This window comes from Calonectris borealis, chromosome 11, assembly GCF_964195595.1.
Source record: "Calonectris borealis chromosome 11, bCalBor7.hap1.2, whole genome shotgun sequence".
Taxonomy (NCBI): domain Eukaryota; kingdom Metazoa; phylum Chordata; class Aves; order Procellariiformes; family Procellariidae; genus Calonectris; species Calonectris borealis.
This window is the reverse complement of record NC_134322.1, coordinates 6,751,529-6,772,102: the sequence shown is the minus strand read 5'-3', so window position 1 is coordinate 6,772,102 and position 20,574 is coordinate 6,751,529. Positions and strand designations below refer to the sequence as shown.

The following is a 20,574-nucleotide window of genomic DNA, read 5'->3' as shown; positions in this document are numbered from 1 at the left end:
AGTCTGTGCTGTTTGTTCTGTCAGCCGGGGCTTGTCCACCTGGCTTATTTCTCATTCCCTGTCTCCTTTTTAACCTGTTTTCATCACCTGGACGCAATCTGGGGCATCTTAAAGAAAGACAGAAATGGGCACATTGAGCCAGGGGAGGTGCAGCAGCTTCATCACCATCCCAGGAGCAACTTGGGGGAAGCCTTGAAAGCCCCAGAAGGGGCTGTGGTGCCTTACCCACACCCATCATTTCCCTCCTGGCCATCCAGGTCGACCCGCTCCAAGGCCACCGAGCCCCGCGCGGCAGCTCCCGCCGCGGAGGTGACAGTCCGTCTGTTTGCCGGCGCGGCGGTGTCAGCCCGTCGTTTGTACGATCCCGCGCCGCCGACCCCTCTCCCCGCCTGCCTAGTTGAGATGTTCCCCCTCTGACAGCCAGACAGGCGAGCGCCGCCGAAACCCCTGCCCCTCCGCAATTATTTTCCCTAACAATTAACGCCGGTACTAACTTGACACCTTTTCCTTGTTTGGCTTTTGTAAACCATCATCCCTTTTTCTATTAATTCCCGGCATTAATATTTTCTTTCGCGCAAGTGCCGCCGTTCACCCGTGAAACGGTTTGAACATTATGTAGCTGTCAAGATAGCGAGGGATTACCCAGTGTGCCTTGCCGGAGTAGGTGACACCGCTGAGGCCCCGGTTTGAGATGTTTATTTTGAGAGTAAGCTGACAAGCATGAAGGCCTGATCCCAGAATGGCAATCTTATTTAATTAAAGGCCTCTTTTTATTATAGCTTTTTTCCCTCGCTGTTTTTTAGATATATTTATATAAATATATATTTATATATACACTTTATAAAAATATATGTTTGTATAAATATATATATTCCTTTAATATATATATATATGCTTATAGAAATACATGTAAATATAAAGGAAGACATTCTTTCTTTTATTTATATATATATATGAGAATGATTTCTAAAGCCTGGCTCCCATGAGCGATGCTGGGCAGCCCTTCCCCCTCTTTTATTTTCCTTTACAGTATAACAACCTGGAAGGCTTTCAGAGCAATAATGCAGTTGGGATGCTTACTTAGCTATAGTCTTCTTGCTTCCCATCCTCGGAGAAAGGGCTTTGGAGTTTTATACTTGCAGGTATTGAACTTGCTGCTCTTTGCTTTCTCTTTCTCCTCTTTCTGTCTCTCTTTCCAGGTTTTGCCCTCGTTCGGGGGTTTTCTGTGCCAAAACCAGATGAGTTATGGCCATAGACCACCTGCCTCCATCGCCCTCTTCATGCTTTCATTTCATCAGTTGCTTTCCTTGTCTCGGCCAGTTGCTATTTCATGCACAGAATAGGTTGTGGACATTATTATTACTATTATTGTTGGTTTTGGGGGGGTTTGTTTGTTTGTTTTTCTTTTTAAAGGAGCTGGAGGAAACTAACACCAAAGAACTCAGTGTTGTTGTTTCTCAACTTCTGCATCCTCTGAGGGCTACTGCCCATGCTGTGGGGCTATGATTTATCTGTGTGCTCACGCTCGTTGTGGAAAGTGTGCTGATTTTAAGCTGTACATTTTATGTAAGAGTATAATCGTAGTTCTGAGAAGTGTTCTAGGTCTAGTCCCAACCCACTGAAAACAATGGGAAGCTGCCCTCTGACTTCCGTGCTTTGCATCAGGCCCTTATTATTGTTCTCTCTTAGAGGAGAAGGAAAAGAAACTTCTTTTTAAGTTTGCAGCATTTTTGACAAAAAGGGTTTGATTTCAACAATTACTATTTAGGAAAAGGATCAGCGGCAGGTAGTATTTGAAAACCAACTGATATTTTCCTTCTGTGACTGAAACACCCTTTGTGTGCAGAATTGGCCAGGGCTCTACAACTCTTCCCTTGTGAAATTAAAACAGAATAAAAACTTTCTATAATTCTTAAAAAGAAGTCTGTATGTCCCAGGAGCACAGTTCTTTACAGTACTACGTAATTCCAAATAGATGCTAACACATAGCTACTTTTGCTTGAGTCTAAGTCTGTCTTCACATAGCACTGATCAGAGCTTTGGATGTTTAAATGTGGATTTTTCACATTCTCACCGTTTCACCAAACTACTGACAAGACTGAGTATCGGTCTTAGGCTGGGTTATCCCGAACTGCCATGTGTTTGTCGGCCAGTATCTCCGTGGGAACCAGGGAGGACAGGGTGAGATTATTTCTAAACGTGAAGCCTGGTGTAGGAGTCGGTCTTTGCCCACCGGCAGCCAGGACCATCGCGTTAGCTGTTACTCCTCTAATGAAATTAAACTGTTTAATTCCAAATATAATACAGACAATATTGAATATGACAAATGAACGGCACCTGGGATCAGTTAATCGTATATGCTGCTACACCTCAGTTTTATTCTTTCCGTTATTTGCAGCTTGTGAGATTTTTTTGCAAAGCCTGTATGCATTTGCTAAATCAACCATCTAGTTAAATCCTTCATGTACCTTGCTCCCCCTTTTGTTACGGTGTCCTGCACGGTGGTTGGTGTTAGTGCAGATGCCACTGGTTTAAAAACAATAATAAAAAGTTGATTCCCTCTTCTGTTTTCCTTTGACAGCTGCAAGTCTGTCTATTGCTGCCGAGTGGCATGAGCCTCGCGCTCTGTCCATGGACATCTGCTCCATAAAAATGTGGGACGTTATTGCCATGGCAAATTGTGCCACTTGGATTAAAAAATGTGTTACCTGAATATTGTTTGTTGTCTTTAGAGAGTCTATTCTGTGTGTGTTTTTTATCCTGAGCTGGTGAATAATGTCAGTATTTTTTCACTGAAACTTTAAATTTGGTTTTAACTAAATTGGCAAGTGACACCAGTGATGAAATCCTGACGGGTATTTTAGCTATTGTTACTTGTTTCCTTGGAGCTCCTATCCAAGTTACGATGTTTTTGAGTTTTGGTCTTTTTAGATATTCATAGTCACAGGATCATATTTTCTCTCTTCCACTGTCTGTGTTGTTGGCCTGTAAATAGTCCTTCATCCCTGCTTTTGTTTGCTCTTTTCCCAAACTAAAATGTTAACTAAGTTACTAAAGAATAATTAACGTTCTTTAAGAACAACACAGCAGAGATCAAGCAAACTATGAAGAATTTTTGTTGCCTGCTTTCAAACAACCTTCTGGTTCTGTTCTATAGATTTCCTGTATGAACTAGCAATTTTTATATAGTTAATTAAGTATATGCATGTATATATTAAATAAGTCATTATTATTTATTATTGTTACTTATTGTTTTACGAAAATATAATTTAAGATTGTGGGATTAGGTGGGGGCATGCTAATCTATTTTTCATTAATTATCACAGGTACAAGTGACCCGTATGTGAAGTTTAAACTGAATGGGAAAACTCTGTACAAAAGTAAGGTAGTCTACAAGAACCTCAACCCAGTTTGGGATGAAACTGTTGTGCTGCCTGTACAGACCCTCGATCAAAAGCTCTGGATCAAGGTAAGTTTTAGGTTTAGATTTTTGAAAGATGGGTCAATATTTTTTTAAGCAGTTATTTGCAACTTTAGAAGCGTATTGATTTTTATTCACTGTAGCAGCGTAACATAAAACACAATCCGGTTTAAGAGTTTCAGCAATTTCAAATTAAAATGCACATATGTCTTTTCCAGATTTTACTCGCATGTTTTGCTTTCCGTCTGCAAAAACCCAAGTTGAAATAAAACTCCTTGACTGGCTACGTTTTAAAGCTGTGGAGCTAAATTCTGCTCGCTCTTACCGTGCTTGTGCAAACTCACTGAAACCAATAGCGGTTTCATAAGCACGTTTTAAGAGTGTAATTTGGCTGGGTTGAACAGAATTATTACCTGGGATGCAGCCGTGACAAGTAGCAAAGCCTTTTCTCATTATGAGTAACGTTACAGTTACCAGAACTGCAAGCTACCAGTTGCGAGCACTAATTGCTAAAACATCTGTAGCCAGAAGTACCTGATTTTTGTGCAGCGTTTCATTATGCTATTGCGCAGAGCATAAAGGAACAGCCACAAACCGTAGCAGAACACATGTCTCTGTTTACATAATATTAAGAAGATACTTTCAAAATGCTGTTTAAATATTTAGTTAAAAATACAAATTAAAGCAGGGAGATGGAAAATTATCCCTGAATTATGTCTAAGCTTTGATCTTTCAAATACGGAATTGAACTGAAAGGGCTTAAAATATCTGTTCTTTTATCGGCCAGGATAAAGCTGGCTTATGATGTGAAAATTATAAATATTTATTTTATTTTGCTACCAGGTGTACGATCGAGATTTAACCTCTTCGGACTTCATGGGTTCGGCATTTGTAGCACTCGCTGAACTTGAACTCAATAGGTAATACATTTCTTTAGTTAAAGGTTGTTAATGCAGCTTAATTGAGAAATGTAGGAAAATAATGAAATGCTTTTGCCCTAGCTTGGAATTTGGCTCTTTGTGAAAACTTATTTTGATAGAAGGGTGGGGAGCACATTTTGGAAAAAAAAAGAAATGGCATGAGATAAATCCTGTACGCACATGTTTTTATCCAGCGTTACGTACAGGATTCAGATCCAACCTGGATGAGCCCTGTTCAGCAGCAGACGCCCTTTCCTTTTCACGTCTAGGAGTAAGAGTAAGAGTTTCTATATGCGGCATTGTTTAGGGAGAGCTACACCAGAATAATTTATGGAGGTGGAAGAAGAAAGGGGGGAGAAGACTGAGACCCTTCCTTAGCCCCACGTAGCGCGGGGTGCCTTTTTGTGTATAATTGGGCTGGGGAGCGGTTTGCCTGGCTGGCCGCGAGCGCCCCGTTTCCAGCCTCCCCCCGCAGCCATCCGTCCCCGCGGCAGCTCATCTGGCCCTGATTTAGTGCGGAGGCAAGCCCTGCGCCTTTTGTCTGCTGCTGCTGCTGCTCGGGCTCAATGTGGAGCTGGAAGCCAGGAATTCAAGTTTTAGTTCTCTCGTCTATACTCCCTTGCTGCGCGACTTTTTTCCTTGGGCAAAATGAGTTCTCCCTCTGCTCCCGTATTATAGCTCCCACGGCTGTGGTATCTGAATTTCTAGAAACATTAATGAATATATCCGTGAGACAGTGCCACCAGGTAAATACCAGCATTCCCGTTTTTAGAGAGGGAACTGAGTCACGGAGGGAGATTAAATCCAGGCAGAGATAAGGCAGAATAAATATCTCTGGAGTCGAATCCCAGCCATTGCTGTTAGAAAATTCACTTGGATGAGTTTCTCTGTCACTCTTCTTCCCTGTGAAGTGGAGGTAGTGGTAACTTAATTTGGTGTGTATCTGCATATGGAGAGTTATGAGTGTTAAGCAATGCTATATAAACACCACCCTGCGTTATTAAAAGGGGGGTATATTTTGTCAGAACTAAGGAGGAACCCTCCAGATTTCCTGTTTTAACATTTAAACTCAATATTGGGAATTTCAGACAAGAAGCTGAAATTTGCACAGCTCAGCGTGACCTTTAATAATGACCTTGAGATAACTGGAGTCAATAAATGCACGTCTTTTTTCTTTTTTTTTTGCTTGTAGAACTACTGAACAGGTTTTAAAACTGGAAGATCCCAACAGTTTAGAAGATGACATGGGAGTGATTGTATTAAACTTGAGTCTAGCAGTCAAGCAAGAAGACTTCAAGAGAAATGTAAGTGGCTTAGGAAATCAAATTTATAGCTGGAATATGTAGTGGGGGGAAGAGCTGGTCTCATCTCATTTGCTTGGAAATGCCACCTTTATTTTCATCCTCTGAGACTCAATATTGGAATCGAGGTAGATCATAACTTTAAAAAAAGCCACGTATTTAACTGGGTGAAAGGTGCTTAGACGTCCGTAGCTGTGACGCGCGCTGTGGCAGTGCTCCCCGTGCGTCGGGGTGCGGTACCCATCGCTGCACCATGCAGGTTGCTGAAGTGAAGGTATGAACCGTACCTGTGTGACTGCTGTTCCAGAGCATACTATTTTCTGGTTTCCACCTAGGAGTTTAGATTTTGGCATTTAAAAAAAAAAAAAAAAAGTTATTCTTTTTTTTTTTTTTTTTTTTTTTCCTTCCCTTGTCAATGAAAAAATATCTCTCTCTGAAACCTAAAAGCAGGGATTTGATGTTAGGATTTAAACCACACCAATCCTGCGGAGGAGCACACTGGCTGAGAGGAAGAGATTGCTTGTAAAAACTCTGATTTTGCCACTGACAGTTTTTTGACTGAGTCCATCTGATTTTGGCTCCTGATGCTGAAATATCGTGCATTTAGTGATGCTAGAAACCCAGAAGAACCTGGGCAGAGACTGTGAACACCACAACTGAAGCTGATAGTTTTTAAATTTCAGGTCCTGCACGTGTTTTTTTGCTTTTGTTTTCATCTTTTAAGATTCCTACTAGTGTTTTACACAGTGTGGAGCTTATCTGTGTTGGTGAATTCGTCCTGCTCCTGGCCAGCAAGGGATGGGGAAAAGCCAAGATCAGGCATTTACTTGGACTGACTTGAAAACCAGAGCTAATTTTAAATATGCGTAATACATATGTAAAGAGAAAATATTCCTACAAGTCTTCTATGTAGTCTAGTATGAAAGTTGCTGTTTACAGCACATTATTGAATTATAGGTATGGAATTCCAGTCTGAATGGGATTATTTATAGAAACGTAAACGTTTCAAGGGGTTGGAAACCAAAATAAGAAAAAGCTAATGTGGGACGTCTACTGTTCATTCTTTATTTTTCAAATAGTTGCCTTTTTGGAGAATTGTAAAATCTCAATTAATATTAAGATAATTGTAGAGTTATTTCTACCTCAATGTGTGGTTATTTAAAAGCTTAATGACAACATTCAAAACACTGTTGTTGTATTTATATATCTGTATTATGAGATGGCTTTGATCTGGGATGTGAATTCGCCCTCTAACTTGAACAAGAGAGTGGTGTTGGCACACATGTCACTGGATTGGAAGAAGGGGTGAAGCAAAGACATAAATTTACTTTAGCAAAAAAGCAGTTTAGCCAAAAGAACCTCAGGAATTCTTCTGGGATTTTTAGGAAGGCATGGGCTAAATTGCACCTAGCCAGTGAGACAGAAAATACATTGGTTTAAAGTAGCAGCTTTTGGTACTCTTGGGTGCTTAGTTAACATTCAGAGTGCAGATGATAGAAGAGTTGGTGCACACTGTAATTTTTTTTAAAGACAATGTTTTAAGCCCTCATATTTCAAATGCAAATTGCTCAGCCATTTCCAGTGGAATCAGAATAGTGAAATGGCTCTGTCCACATTAGCACTTAACAGCAAGATGATTTTTTTTTTCCTTTTTAAATTAGCTTACTGTAGAACCAGATGGCACCAAAAGTATAAGCCATGTTTCTTACTAATGGCTCTAATCCCTCCACTTTTTATTCTTGATTACTTTTTTTATTTCTTCTTTTTTTTGGTGCAATGCAGGTATTTTGAGTTTGATTGTTATGTTCCATGAGGGAGGGGAGGTGGATGAATGCAGTCGTAGATCCAACCCCCTACTTAGTAATAAGCTTTTCTAACACATTTGACAAGCTGCTGTTTGAATTATTTTACTAAACACTTTCTCCATTTTATTCCTTCACTGCTTCCTCTCTCTGGGTTCTCTTTGGTACAATGGTGGGGACCCATGAATAGAGATGGTCAAGTCGGAAGAAGCGAACTTCATCCAAGGTAATCCATACTTTTTTCTCTTTTAAAAAAAAAAAGTCCCCTCCCAAAATATCTGCCCTCCTCTGAAACAGAAAGAGTAAACATAAGAAAACTCTGAGGTATACATGCAACCCGTCTTAATGTGGTGGCTGTGATACCCTTGGCTTTTTTGACTTTTTTTTTTTCCCCCCTTTCTTCAATGTGATGAGAAATTGCTGCTATTTTCTTATTGTAGGTGCTATGGTAGCGTCTAGTGGCAAGCGAGAGTAAGACCTCATTCAGCAAAGAGTTGTAGAAAGAGAGAAAAACTGTCTGTACTAAGGAAATGGGTGTAAATTCAACCAAAGAAAGGAGCTATGGAGGATTTGAATTGTTTAAGGATACCCGAAAGGCAGCCGGTAGTTGGTACTGGAGTTGAACGCGGGTCTCCTGGATCCCAGGCTAATCGTTTGGGTCGCCTCTCGGCACGGGAGGAATTTTGTGAGGCAGTATTTCTTCTAGTTGCTCCTGTGGGTTTTGAAATTCCTTTTGTTCTTGGGATGGAGACTGAGCAGGCAGTTTTAATTACCAGCAATGTAACAGGATTTCCAAGATCTGTGTGTGGCTACATATCTACATAACTTGCTTTCCTTGGTCTTCTGTAGTATCCCTGCAGGCTTCCATTACATTTATATTCCTGTACTACCCCATTCTTGCATTAGATTTTGACTTGTTCGGGAAACAGACTGTGGCTTTTTATTTGTTCTGTAAAGCTTTAATTTGCTATTGAGTAAATAACAATGATATAGAAACGGCAGGCCCCAGTACCCAGCTTGAGAGCTATACAGTCTAACTTTCTGAAAAGCAGAATTTGGCTCTTACGAGAACACATATGCATCTTGATATTTTCCCTATATAACTAGTGGTTTGTGCCTAAATAAATTGAATAATTAACCTCCTCTTGTTTTATTCCTCACAGCTGCGATGTGCAATGTAGAAGAGCCCACCCCCTCAGGTAGTGTGCCAGCACGTATATTTTTGTCAACAGAAGTAATGCAAAGTACAGCCCTTGGAGCTGGGGGGCAGCTTGGCGAGCCCTGGTTCCAGGGATGACGCAGCCCTTCCCGCGGCGCTCGGCGCGGGGAGCCACCAGGCATCCCTGAATGCCCTATGACAGAAAGCGATGGAATAATTGAAGAGCTCAGCACTTTAGTTTTTAACTAAAGCTCTGGAAATTACTGTGCCCTCACTCAAACAGTGTAGCCTGATCCCCCTTTTCCTCACGCATGCACACACAGCTGTCTCTTGACGCTGGTTGGCTTTGGGTCCTGGGAAAGGGAGCCAGGTTTTTAAACTCTGGTCCCTTTTGTCCAGAATAGCCAAACTTCTGTCTTGGTTGCTGTCACTGGAAATTTTTTTTTTTTTTGTTATACTCTATATCTCATTGCATTTTGAATTTTTTTTACATACAGGTTTTTGGACCTTTAGCTGTAAGCCATACTGGCAGGTCGTTCAAGTCGTTCTCAAGACTCTGGCTTGTGCCTCAGCATCTTCTGAAATAAAATTAAGAGACGCTGAAGCATGGTACTGAGTTAGGAGAAGTGAAAGTCTTGTTTAAAAGAGGAGGGGAAAAGGAAAAAAGAGCGCGCTGCAACCCTGTGCTCTGTTCTGTTCCAGTCACTAGAGGGTAGGAGAGCTTCAGTTCTTCCCAGGGAAGACACAGTTCATGCTCCAGTGTGATCTCTAAAGAAAAGCTCTGTGACCATCCAAAGGCAGTAAAAATATTTCCCAGCATGCGCTGGAAAAATCTGACAAAGCAGTATTTCCTAGTTTATTGATTCTGCTACTGCACTAAAACACTAGTACTGTACATCAATAACCAGCTTTAGTTAGGAAACTCTGGTCTGTGGAAGCAGTACTAGCAGTTTGTGGCAGAACATAAAGGCTAGAAAGAAAAATTGTGTGCATGGGGAATATAGGTGTCTAGGGAAGGCACGAGAGGTTATGGAAGAATAGCCAGAGAGTATGATGGGGTAGAAAACAATGCCGCTGGACGAGATAAAGCTATGGGAATAAGGGGGGCAGGGGAAATGGAGAGAGCTCTGTAAGGGATGCAGAAACTCATCTCTCTTTTGGCTACTGAGCTGACTCTGGTTGGTTGTTGCAGGAGAAAAAGGCCATATACCTTCCATTTGAGCAGCCGAACGGAGACAGGTCTAAATTTCATCTCTGTAGGTTTAGGCAAATAAAAGTTTTCTATTTGAAGTGGTTTTCCTGTTTTTTTTTGTGCTGAACTATAACTGACCTGTATTGTAATATTTAGCTTTTCTTCTTCTACAAATACAGGGAAAATTACTTATTTTAAGGATGGACAAAATGAATATAACTTTCACAGCTTTTTTTAGTCTGTATTGCTTATATGAAAGAAAACTGGTTATACTCCAGTTTGACCATTTTATGTTATCTTAGTGCAGATTTGGCACATCAGTGTCCTAAACAAGTCTTGTCACATCAGTCACGGGATTCTTGCTGGCTTCCCGAATCCACCCCAAATGGTTAGTACCCCTGTTGATGGCATTAATACCTGATGCAAGCTGGCGAACTGGCGAAAGGGGTTCACGTGGGTGGTTGTGGATACCGTGTACTCTTCATGTGTGTTCTGAGCTCGCTTGCTTTTTGAAGAAAAAGCTACATTTCAGACAACAACGAAAACAGCAGCAGTACAAGATCTCCAGTCTAGCTGTGGTTGTCTCACAGTCATTACAGATAGTATGCAGGAAGGATTTCAGCAACTGAATATTGTCTTTTAAATCATTTTGCTGCAAGAGCTGTTGAACTGGATGATTTAGCTATCTGTTGATTACGCAGTATATATTTTTCACTGCTGCTAGAAGGGAATCATCACACATTTGGGCGGACTCCCAAGACATGGGCAGCACATCCAGATCCCTCATTTTTCATGGGAGCTGAGAACAGCATTGTCCTCTGTGGGAGCTGTCTCCAAGAGTGCAGCTTTATTCTTTTTCTCATGGAGGGTGGCATTGCAAAGGGAAGAGGGTATTATCAGGCAGTATTAATATATGCACTCATATCTGTGTATTGGCAAGCTCTCCCCTCTTTTCTGTTTTTCATTCTGGGGCTATCTGGGGCGCAGAGGGAGTCGGTAGCTGTCTCTGCTGGAGCCCACCACGCTGATGCTCAGTAGCCTTCTTTGTCCCGGGTGGCTTGAGTCTCGCCCCGAGTGCCCCACGCGCTATTTCCAGCATTTGTACAGCTGACTAACCTTTAAGTGTTGAACATCTATGAAGCAAATAAGCAGGTTTGCTTGGGGTGGATTGACCCGCAGCAGTTCAGTCCCGAAACAAAAGCGACGCAGTTGCCACCTTGATAGCCTAAGCTGATTGAATAAATTGGCTGAAAGGCTGGCCGGACCCAAGTGCTCCTCAGCGTCTCATCGCAGGGGAAAATCCCTCGCTCTCCTTTTTTTTTCTGCGTGGGCTGTTAGGTTTCATTTTTGCCTGCCTCGTTGTATTTGGCTTTCTCCCACAATACCCCGTGGGCAGCGGCGCTCTCCGAGCGTTTCGCGGAGCGGGGGGACTCGCTTGCCACAGGGTCACGCATCGTGGCGGCAATCTCGTGTCGGTTCACTTGCCTTTCTCGCTGCCCTCTCCTCTGTCCCGGGGGAGACTGCCTCTGCAAAATGGTTTCCCTGCTTAATGAGGAGAGGTCCAAAGATTCTTCCTATTTCTGTGTTGTTGTTTTCTCAAATGGCAAATTACGTGGCCCAGTTTCGACGTTGACCTCTTCATAGGGATTGCAGCTGCCTTTCTGTTGTCCTGTCTCATCCTTTAAAATGAAAGATGTGAGAGATGGGTTCGCTTCACACTTGGCCACCTCGCCGTGTCATTTAAATGTACAATTTTTCTGCATCTCTTTATTGCTTCAAAAACAAGTTTGAACTTGGGGCATGTATGTGTGTGTCAGGAAAAGAGACAGATTTGAAAACAGCCCCGATGCACCAGAGGGGATTCGCTGGGTGCCTATAGAGGGAGATTATATACAAATGGTGTTAGCAGGGAGACTTGAGTTCCCAAAGGATTTTGTGAAGCTGGGTCAGGGAGCCGGTTCTTTCCCCTGCAAAGCTCTGGCGTTCTTGCTCGTCTCCTGTATTTGCCTCTGTGAAGGCAGAATATGGCCCACCTGCTCATTCTTGTCCAGCTCCCTTCTTTAAACCAGAACCAGAAAGTAACAAAAAATTGAAAGTTGGTGTGTGAAGCTTTTATATTCATTTTGAAAACAGAAACCAGATTCTGAATATGGTATTGTGAGCACTGATTTTTAATTTTTCTGTTCAGAGACGTGGGATGTTTTCTGGGGAAATGTTCTTTCTAAGCAGCAGGGAGAAGAGCCATCCTCTGTTCCTCATGTGGCAGGGTCCTGCCCTATGACCAGCCCATACTTTTGCTTCAGGAAAGATTACTCGTTACTTACCTGATGTTGCACAGTCCCTAAATCTGCAGTAAACCTGGGCTCTTAGACTTTAAAAACATCTAGTTTGTTTTTTAAGAGTAAATCTGGATATTCTTGTGCTTACTATTTTCTTTCCGTCTGGCTTGTTTGAGGGATGCTTTTTGTTCAAGTTGCTATCCATTTTACAGCAGTGAACTGCTCATAAAGGTGACCTTTATGGTATCACTGGTTATTTGCACCCAGAGCTCAGCCAAAATCGGAGCTCTATCTGGAGACAACCCCTCAAATTCTGGTCTTAAGACTATCTTGATTTCAGAAGTAATGGCGGGGGGGGGCAGGAAGGAATAAGCAAACTTGTCCAATGTCTTGTGCTCGGGACATGTGCCAACTTCCATCATAAAGCACATGTTTCCTAATTTCCAGCCCTATAGCCCGATCCTAGCCAACTTTTCTGTACCTCTGCAAGGCACCTTTACTTTGATCTGGGACGTAGCCAGAGTGTGAGCTGGCTGACTGCAGAGAGTTTACAGGAAAATGCAGCAGGAGAGGTCTGAAGGACCTGGCATCCCGTCTGGGAGCACAGCTGGAAGGAGCGGGGGTTCGGCAGCAGGAGGAGCTGAAGTGCCCAAGTGCGGAGGCGTCGGTAGCCTGGGAGGTAACAGGGAAAGGGAAGAGCTGGAAAGATAAAACCACTTTAAAATTGTCACTGATTAAGCAGTTATGTCCTCCTTTTCTGGCCAGTGTAGAGAGGGGCTTTGACTTTTCTGGTGTCTCATTGTGAAGGCAGGTTAGTGTGGTGCTTGGGGTGGGTTTTTTCAGTGCTTGTTTTGCCCCGAGTAGCCTTGTTGGACTGATGAGCGCACTTCTCTGTAATAGTTTTGCCAACTCAGAGGGAGGCTGTGAAGTTTAATCAATTAACTCTGTGTAAATCAGTTTGAAATGAGTAGGTGTGGAGTATCAGAGAGGAGGTAAGACTTTTAAAATAAATAATGCAATAACATTTTCTTGTCACTTGGGAGGCATTTTCCGTAGTGCAGACTTCCCCAGGCAACACTAAAGTTGACTCATTGATGGTCCAGGTCCATGGGTCTACCACACATCTGGGTTTCCCCAGACATGTTTCCTTCCAGAAACTGCGAGCGGAACCTGAGACACTGCCTGTTTGGCTGGGATTTCCATCAGGGTGGTCAGAGCAACAGCCTGCCAAGTACCCGGGGAGGCTGGAGAGGTGGCCACAGAGCATGCACAGAGCGGGTCTTTGGCGCGCGCGTAGACGATACGAGGCACAGGAGACGTGCCAGACCTGCTGAGCACATGCTGTGTGGGAATGACCTGGGCACGTCCAGGAAATCCAAAGCATTCCTAACGTGATGGGCTGTCTCGCAGGGGCGTGAGGCAAGCAGCCATCCCGGGCTCCGTGCTGCTCCGTTTGGAGGGAGGCTCGTGGTGGTGGCAGAGCTGGGTTGGGGGAGGTAGGAAGCAGACTGCTGTCATCGAGCCTGTGTGGAGGTGCTGCAGATCAGCCCTATGCCCTAAGCCAGTTGCAAACATCTTGGCTTCTCTATCCAGTGATGCTAGATCTTGTCCAGGTCCTGTTAGCTGGAGACCTCTCTTCTGAGATGGGCACAGAGCACTTTTGCAGCTGCGCAGCCATCCAGAACTGGGGTGCACAAGGCCGTTTGCTAGGGGCCACCTGTTTTGCAAGGTCAGAGCTGATGCATTGCAATGTGCTCTAGTAATACCGAGCTGCAGGCGCTGATTTTTCCCGGGACCGCGTGGAATCTGGGCTGGTTTGGGTACCTCCCAACAGTCCTTTGAACTGTCAAGTCCGTGGCTAAAAGGGTGGGGTTATGTACGCTACAGAATTTGGGTAGGAAGACCCCCAACGCTGAGTGACTCCCTAAAATACTGGCCTGGTTGAAAAACGAAAAGAATCCAAATTTGATTTGGAAACCGAGTGATAACAACTGTCTTTCGTGTTCAGCCTGGAAGCTTTGAAAAGAACAGGATGCTTTGTTTTTAAAATAAATTGTAACGCGGATAATAAACTTTGTCTGTTTTTTTTGTGAAGTAACATCAAATACCTCTTCCTCCTCTGAGGAAGGAGCCGGGGGGAGGGAAAATCCTTGGTCCTAAAGCAGCAAGTACATCACATCAAACATGACTATGTTAGACTAGAATGTTCAAAGTACAACCGAGATAGATAAAGGCTTTGATGGGAAGTGGATATTTCCCAGGGACATTACAAGCAATAATCCAGATGTTATGGTGTAATGCAACGAGTGTCCATGGATAGATGGGGAGCTCCAGCCAAGCAGCGCCTGCTGTAGGCCTTAGCCCTCCACTCCCATGCTGTTACGCCATATGGAAGCAATCTCCAGGCCCCTTTAATAGCCAGCTTTGGATTCCATTTTCACAGGGCTCATAGAGCTAAGTGGAGCTGTTTTATGGACAAGTTAGATAGAAGCCTTTCCAAGATAAACATCCAATTCGAAATTAGGACATACCAAGCTGCAAAATTATTTTAGGGCATATTTCATGGAAGCACTGCCATTTTTCTAAGGCGATTGCCAGACTGTAGAATGCCCTTTGATCCCTTGTGGACATTACTCCCTTTTTTATAAAAAGGATTTTGAAATAGTTCAGTGTTTAGGGAGGAATATATCTGCCGGGACTTTGAAGTATGTCCATGGGAACAGTCATGCTTTAGCTTTTTGGCCTAAAAGACGAACTTTAAAAAAAAAAAAAAAAGTAAAAAAGAAATTACATTGCAGCTGGATTTATGAATCAAAATCTCGTTTTCTTTTTAAAGGTAGGAATTTTTAATCAGCGTGCCAGGAAAGCCAAACGGGGTGTTTAAATAGAAGTATATTAATATGCTTGTGGGATTCAAAGAGTTGGGTATTTTAACCAGTAAAAAGCGAGTAAAAAATTTGTGAGTTCACCACCCGTGATTTAAGAATTTTGTTGCTGGGTAATTGATCCATAAAAAGTAATCTTCAGACATCAGGTGCTTTTGCAATCGTTTTATTTAGCAACAACATTTCTTCCTTGCTTTTAAAGCTAACACGTCCTCTTTTTAAGTGACTTGTGAAATCTTCTCCTCCGTCTTGCTCCCACCTGTATATGACATGATTGAAGCGCCGAAGTGTGGCGAGTTAAAAGTTGCTTCACGAGAATAAAATATGGCAGGGTTTTTACGGCGAGAAGAAAAGTATAGCCTTGAGTTTTAATGTTTCTAGCTCACTCCCCCCAAATAAAGGCCTATTTAATCATCCTGTGTCCAATAAAATATTGCCAGTTAGCAAACTGTTAGCGCAACCATGCTATGTAGGATGAAGCTGCGGAGGTAAAAAATGTGGCTACCAGGTAACCATAACTCCAGATGAAGAGCCCGATGGTGTCAGTGTTTTTTTAGCAGGCATCGGTATTTTTGATTCGTGGGCTCGGTTTCTGGAAGCAGGAGCTGCAAAGGCAGCAGGCGAAGAGCTAACGCGGGCGACAGGCGGTTGAGTGATTGAGGAGGTGGAAGATGCGTGCCGAGCCTTTCACCTGGCCATAGACTTTATGGTTGTGGGCTGTCTCCCCAGAAGGGACGTAGCTGGAGATATTTAAGAGTTTAGTTTCTCCCCTTTTCCACCTCTCCTCCCTGTCACTCTCCTGTGTCGAGCCAAGGTAACAGATTGCTCTCGGCGCTCAGGGTCTGCTCTTGCCGAAGCTCAGCCGGGTTAGCTGAAGTCAACTTCTCCGGGGGTTTAAGCTCACCCTGCTGATTCTGCCTTGATGCTGAGCATCGTCCCTTCACAGGGCCAGCCGTAGTACGCGCAGAAAATCCGTAGCACCTTTCTGCCCTCCATTCCCTCCTTATTCCTAGGGGATTGTGGTACCCCTCTCACTTCTGATGCTTTCATATCACAGTCAGTTTGAGCATAAAAATGTGGGTTTGGGTGTATAAATGTTTCATGTCACTGACTTGCTTTTCAGTCGAGTTTCATGCGGAGCGTGCGACTCTCCGACTCTTTGCGCAAGAACCAGTTGTGGAACAGGCTGGTCACCATCACGCTCTTGGAGGGGAAGAACATCCCTGGAGGGGGCTTGGCAGAGATTTTTATTCTCCTCAAACTGGGAGATCAAAGATACAAGAGTAAGGTAAGTATTAAGGATTTCCTTAAATTTGCTGAAGCCAATAAGGTACTTGGTGTTTCTTTTACCGGTGTTGCTAACTCAGATGGAACTATTCTTGAATGTCTTATATATAAGTGAGATCAAAACCAGGAGACCAGATCAGGGACATTAACATTTTAGTAATATGTTTTACATGCCAATATAGAAATAGGAAGTTAGGAATATTGTGTGTATCTGTTTTTGTGCATTTAACATACTCATCATGTTGATGGATGTTTGACATTAATATGAAATGAAATAAAGCTACATGTATCACACATGCGTTTTGTTCTCTGCCAATACAGAAGTCAGGTTTGCAATATTAGGTATGCTGCAAAAGCAGACCTGAAATGGTTCCCAGTGCAGGGCAATTTTTTTTTTTTTTTTAAAGCACCTTTCTTGAAAAATATGTTACATATAGCAGACACCCCCCCCAACCACACAGAATGTTCCATGGTTTTGATTTGAATTTTTATTCTTCTATGCTGTGTTTACTTGTATCCAGTACCGTTTCATAGGAATCTAAGAAAGGAATGGGGTTCCCAAAGATATACATTTAATCTCCAAAGTCTAGTAAGGAGAGGGGCTATAATTAAAATAATATTGTGTTGAGAAAGCAAGAGCTCCGCATGTCATGAACTGGAAGTGCGGAGGGAGGAGGAGGAGGAGGAGGAAACAAACAAACCCCCTCCTGTACAAACTGTACAGAGCAAGTTCACAGAACATAACGTTCAGATGTAGGCGCATCTGAAACCTGCACTCTGTCCCCCACATCGGACCTCAAACCCAAGGTCATGATACAATGTTTTTATTTAGAAAAGCAGCTTTGAAAAATAACAAATGGGCTAGTTATTTTAGAATAAATATACGTTATTCCCGTTAAAATCCCTTTTTATGTGTCTCTTTAATGGTCCACAGCCTGTGTCATGAATCTGCAAGACTGCACTGTTTGCAGTCACAGAAAATTAAAAAGTTTAAAATGGGGAGTCAAGTCAACGTTGTTTGCAGTGAGTTAATTGCTTAGTATTTCTGTCTGGGGTCCAGCAGAAGCTGGGGACTGCTGCCTTTACACCCTAATAAGACTTCAAATTGGCAGTACTTCACGTTCTTTCCTGGAGTTTATTCAACTTATGAAGTACGATCTCTCATGGTCTAGAAAAGTGGACAAGGTGGGAGAAATCTCAGTCATGGTCCAGCTAATCCTATCTCCTGTTCTCTCGGTGGCCACGCTGATGTTGATGGTGGGTAGTGTAGTGTGATATGAATTGCAAGTGATTAAAGTCCCAATCCGGTGAATACTCAGAGTGACCTGAACACATGAACAATCTCACTGAACTCAGAGGGACAGTTTACAGATAGCAAATTAACTGCATGTTAATAATTTCAAGGCTGCTCCTTCTTTGCCTATATCTTAACACAGAGGGGTAAAAAAAATGCTGGTTTGGGTTCCTGAGTTCATTCAAACCTGTTTTCAGGTGGTTGTCCTCAAAAGGTTTGTTCTTGATTTCTTCCAGTGTGTGAGTAGGGTCGAATGATGACCATGGTCCACTGAAAGTGGAGCTGGTGGATCCATCTTGCATTTCAGAATTTCTCCAGCCATTCATTCACATCACGCTTGCATATTTATCATTATTGGGACAGAGGAAAGAGATTTTTTTAAGAAAGAGGAGGCTCTGCATGATGGGCTGGGAGCTGTGGTTGGAATGGCCATAGTACTTGATGCCCTAACATCCAGCCTTGTTCTTATAGAAGAATTGATATGTGCTTTACTGTGGAAATAAGTACCGTTTAAGAAAAGTAAATATTATAACTGCATGTTTTCTAGACACTGTGTAAGAGTGCAAATCCTCAGTGGAGGGAACAGTTTGATTTTCACTACTTCTCTGACAGGAAGGATATGTTGGACATTGAGGTCTGGAGAAAGGATAACAAAAAGCACGAAGAGCTTTTGGGAACGTAAGTTTTGTTTGGTTTGTTTTTTTTGGGGGAGGAGGGGTAAGTACAAAAGATAATGTGATTTTTATTATTGTTTTTAAAATTGATCGATTTATTTTCATTACCAGCATCATACTGTATGTTTCTCTCCTTATTCCAGTCATGTCCAGATGCCTCTGTAAGGGTATGTTTATTAAAACCTATTACTGGGTAACTGATTAACCACGACCTGAATGCAGAGACACCCAAGCTGTCTCTGCATGTGCTGACTATAAAACCCAAAATACCGTAGGAGCTCAGAGGCAGCTGTTTCTGGGAGAGCCGGTGGCAGCAAGGAGGCTGCATTTGCACGGTGGTATTGCTCCGGACCCCCCGGGCTCTGCAGGGCTGATTTGCTGCTTCAGGCTGGCGGCAGCTCGGGGATCTTTGTGCTCCGTTTGAGAGTGGCATTGGTGTCCCTTTCCTCTGCACCTTGGTGGTGTGTTCTTGTAGCCTTGGGTCCTGTTACCTGGGTGTGCTTTACTTGGGTGAGCTCTTCCCCGTTGCCCCAAAGACTGATCTCTGTGGCTTTGGTGCCCCATGCCATTGCACAAGCTCTTGTTGTTTAAAAGCATCATTTTCAGGGGCAGCCTCGCATCCTGACCAATCTCCTGATCCTTACCCATCTCCTGACCAATACTGGATTTTGTCCTACTGCATTATTCCATTCTGGCATCAAATTCTCAAGTAATGATCTTATGTCACGTTAGCAGATGAGACTTTGTGGGGTAGCAGTCAAGCCTTTATTTTCATTTTTTAATGGGAATAGAATATGGTTCCTACCCTTATGTCCTGCTCTTTCCCTTCCACTCTAACTCCATCTTATTTTGTATAGAATTAGTACAGTCTCGGTTTCCTCACAGTAACTGTGTCGTCTTCCTTCTTTTGGCTTGCAGCGTTGTCACCTAGACCCATCTCCCCAGACTGCATCTGCACAGTTGGCTAATGCAGCAGCACCAAGAACCATTTAATTTCCCGGAGCCCCTCTCGGGTCTGCCCGTGCTTGTCTGCTTGCAGGATCAGTGCCGCGACCTCTAAATTCTTAGGGGCAGGGATCCTGTCTGCAGTTGTTTGCTGTTCTCACCTGGCGAGGGGTTCACAACTTGCTGACTAAATAACAGTAACTCATAAGAACATTCTCTTACTTTAAGCATTCAAATAGTTTGAAACTATTCACTGAAAAGAACAATGCCCTTTGGCTCTACAAATGTTTGTGGTTTTGCAGAGCAGGAAATGCTTTCTGGCTGAATGCTATTGCTCATCACATGGAGAAGCGGCTGAAGATGAATCTGTTCCTTCCATTCTCGCAGTTACTTTTATTACTTCTGATATTCTGTTTAGAGTTAGGAAATGTCGCAGTGTTTGCGGCTTGCCTCTGTTCAGTCTCCCTGATGCTGGAGCAATTCTTCCTTAGGTTTTTCCCCCCTACTTTTTTTTTTTCCTTCTCTATTGATTTCTGGCAGGTGGTGTTCAGTGTGGAAAAAAATTATCAGCAAAGTGCTTATTGTATTATTAAAGATTTCAGCACTGGGAAAGCCTGCGTGTGTTAGATTTACCTTCAAGTTATTTTTGCTGTCTATGGGGAGAGAAAATATTACTGTTGTTGCCTTAAGCACAGCAAATTCTCTGGAGCATCAAAACAGGAAAAAATTATACTAGATTTTAAAGAGCAATTGCAAGAATAGGTAAACGCCAAATGCATAATAACAAGCCTTGTTTGTACAGTGTGGAAACTTTTGACACCCAATAAATAATATTTTATGAAGGGTTCAAGTGCAGTCTAATCTGGAAAAGGATTCTGTAGACAAAACAGCATTATGAGGTGCCACGTTTATTGTCTCCATGACTTCCAAGTTGAGTTTTGAGATTTCTGGATTTCACAACATCATTGTAGGAAAGATTCTTTAGTAAAATATTTGCGGGTTACATTCGGTCATTACATACAGCAGTACAACCCAGCTGCCCTCAAATAATTTGCATGGTTTTAAGGAAAAAGCAAAATTTGCTGGATCTTAATTAATAATTCTGTGGTCAGTTTGTGGATAGAGTTAGGATAGAGCCTCAGGGCCATGTAGGTTCAGCTGTGCTGGTTAGACTCTTAAATATATATATATAAAAAAAAAATCTTTTTTTTTTAATATTTAAATGAAGTTGAGGAGATGCACAAGGTGGAGTCAGGTCTGATAATCCAGACTGCTGTTCTTTTGTGGAATAAAGACTTCTGTTAATTCCTTTAGACCAGGATTTCATGTAGGATGGATGCCTCAGGCCCCTGGAACATGGCTCTTCTCCCAGGCATAATTTGGTTTCGAGGTGAAATATTGGTCTTGAAATAGGA

The 20,574-nt window shown here is 42.7% G+C and overlaps 1 protein-coding gene across 1 annotated transcript in view; it reads left to right on the top strand.

The window, feature by feature from the left end:
• MCTP2 (multiple C2 and transmembrane domain containing 2) overlaps window positions 1-20,574 on the top strand; it is a 105,970-nt gene that overhangs the window by 15,252 nt on the left and 70,144 nt on the right. Inside the window, exons 4-9 of the mRNA XM_075159860.1 lie at window positions 3,327-3,469; window positions 4,265-4,341; window positions 5,534-5,645; window positions 7,635-7,670; window positions 16,083-16,247; window positions 18,088-18,218. Of these exons, the coding sequence (XP_075015961.1) occupies window positions 3,327-3,469; window positions 4,265-4,341; window positions 5,534-5,645; window positions 7,635-7,670; window positions 16,083-16,247; window positions 18,088-18,218 (664 nt within the window). The remainder of the gene's footprint in view (window positions 1-3,326; window positions 3,470-4,264; window positions 4,342-5,533; window positions 5,646-7,634; window positions 7,671-16,082; window positions 16,248-18,087; window positions 18,219-20,574) is intronic.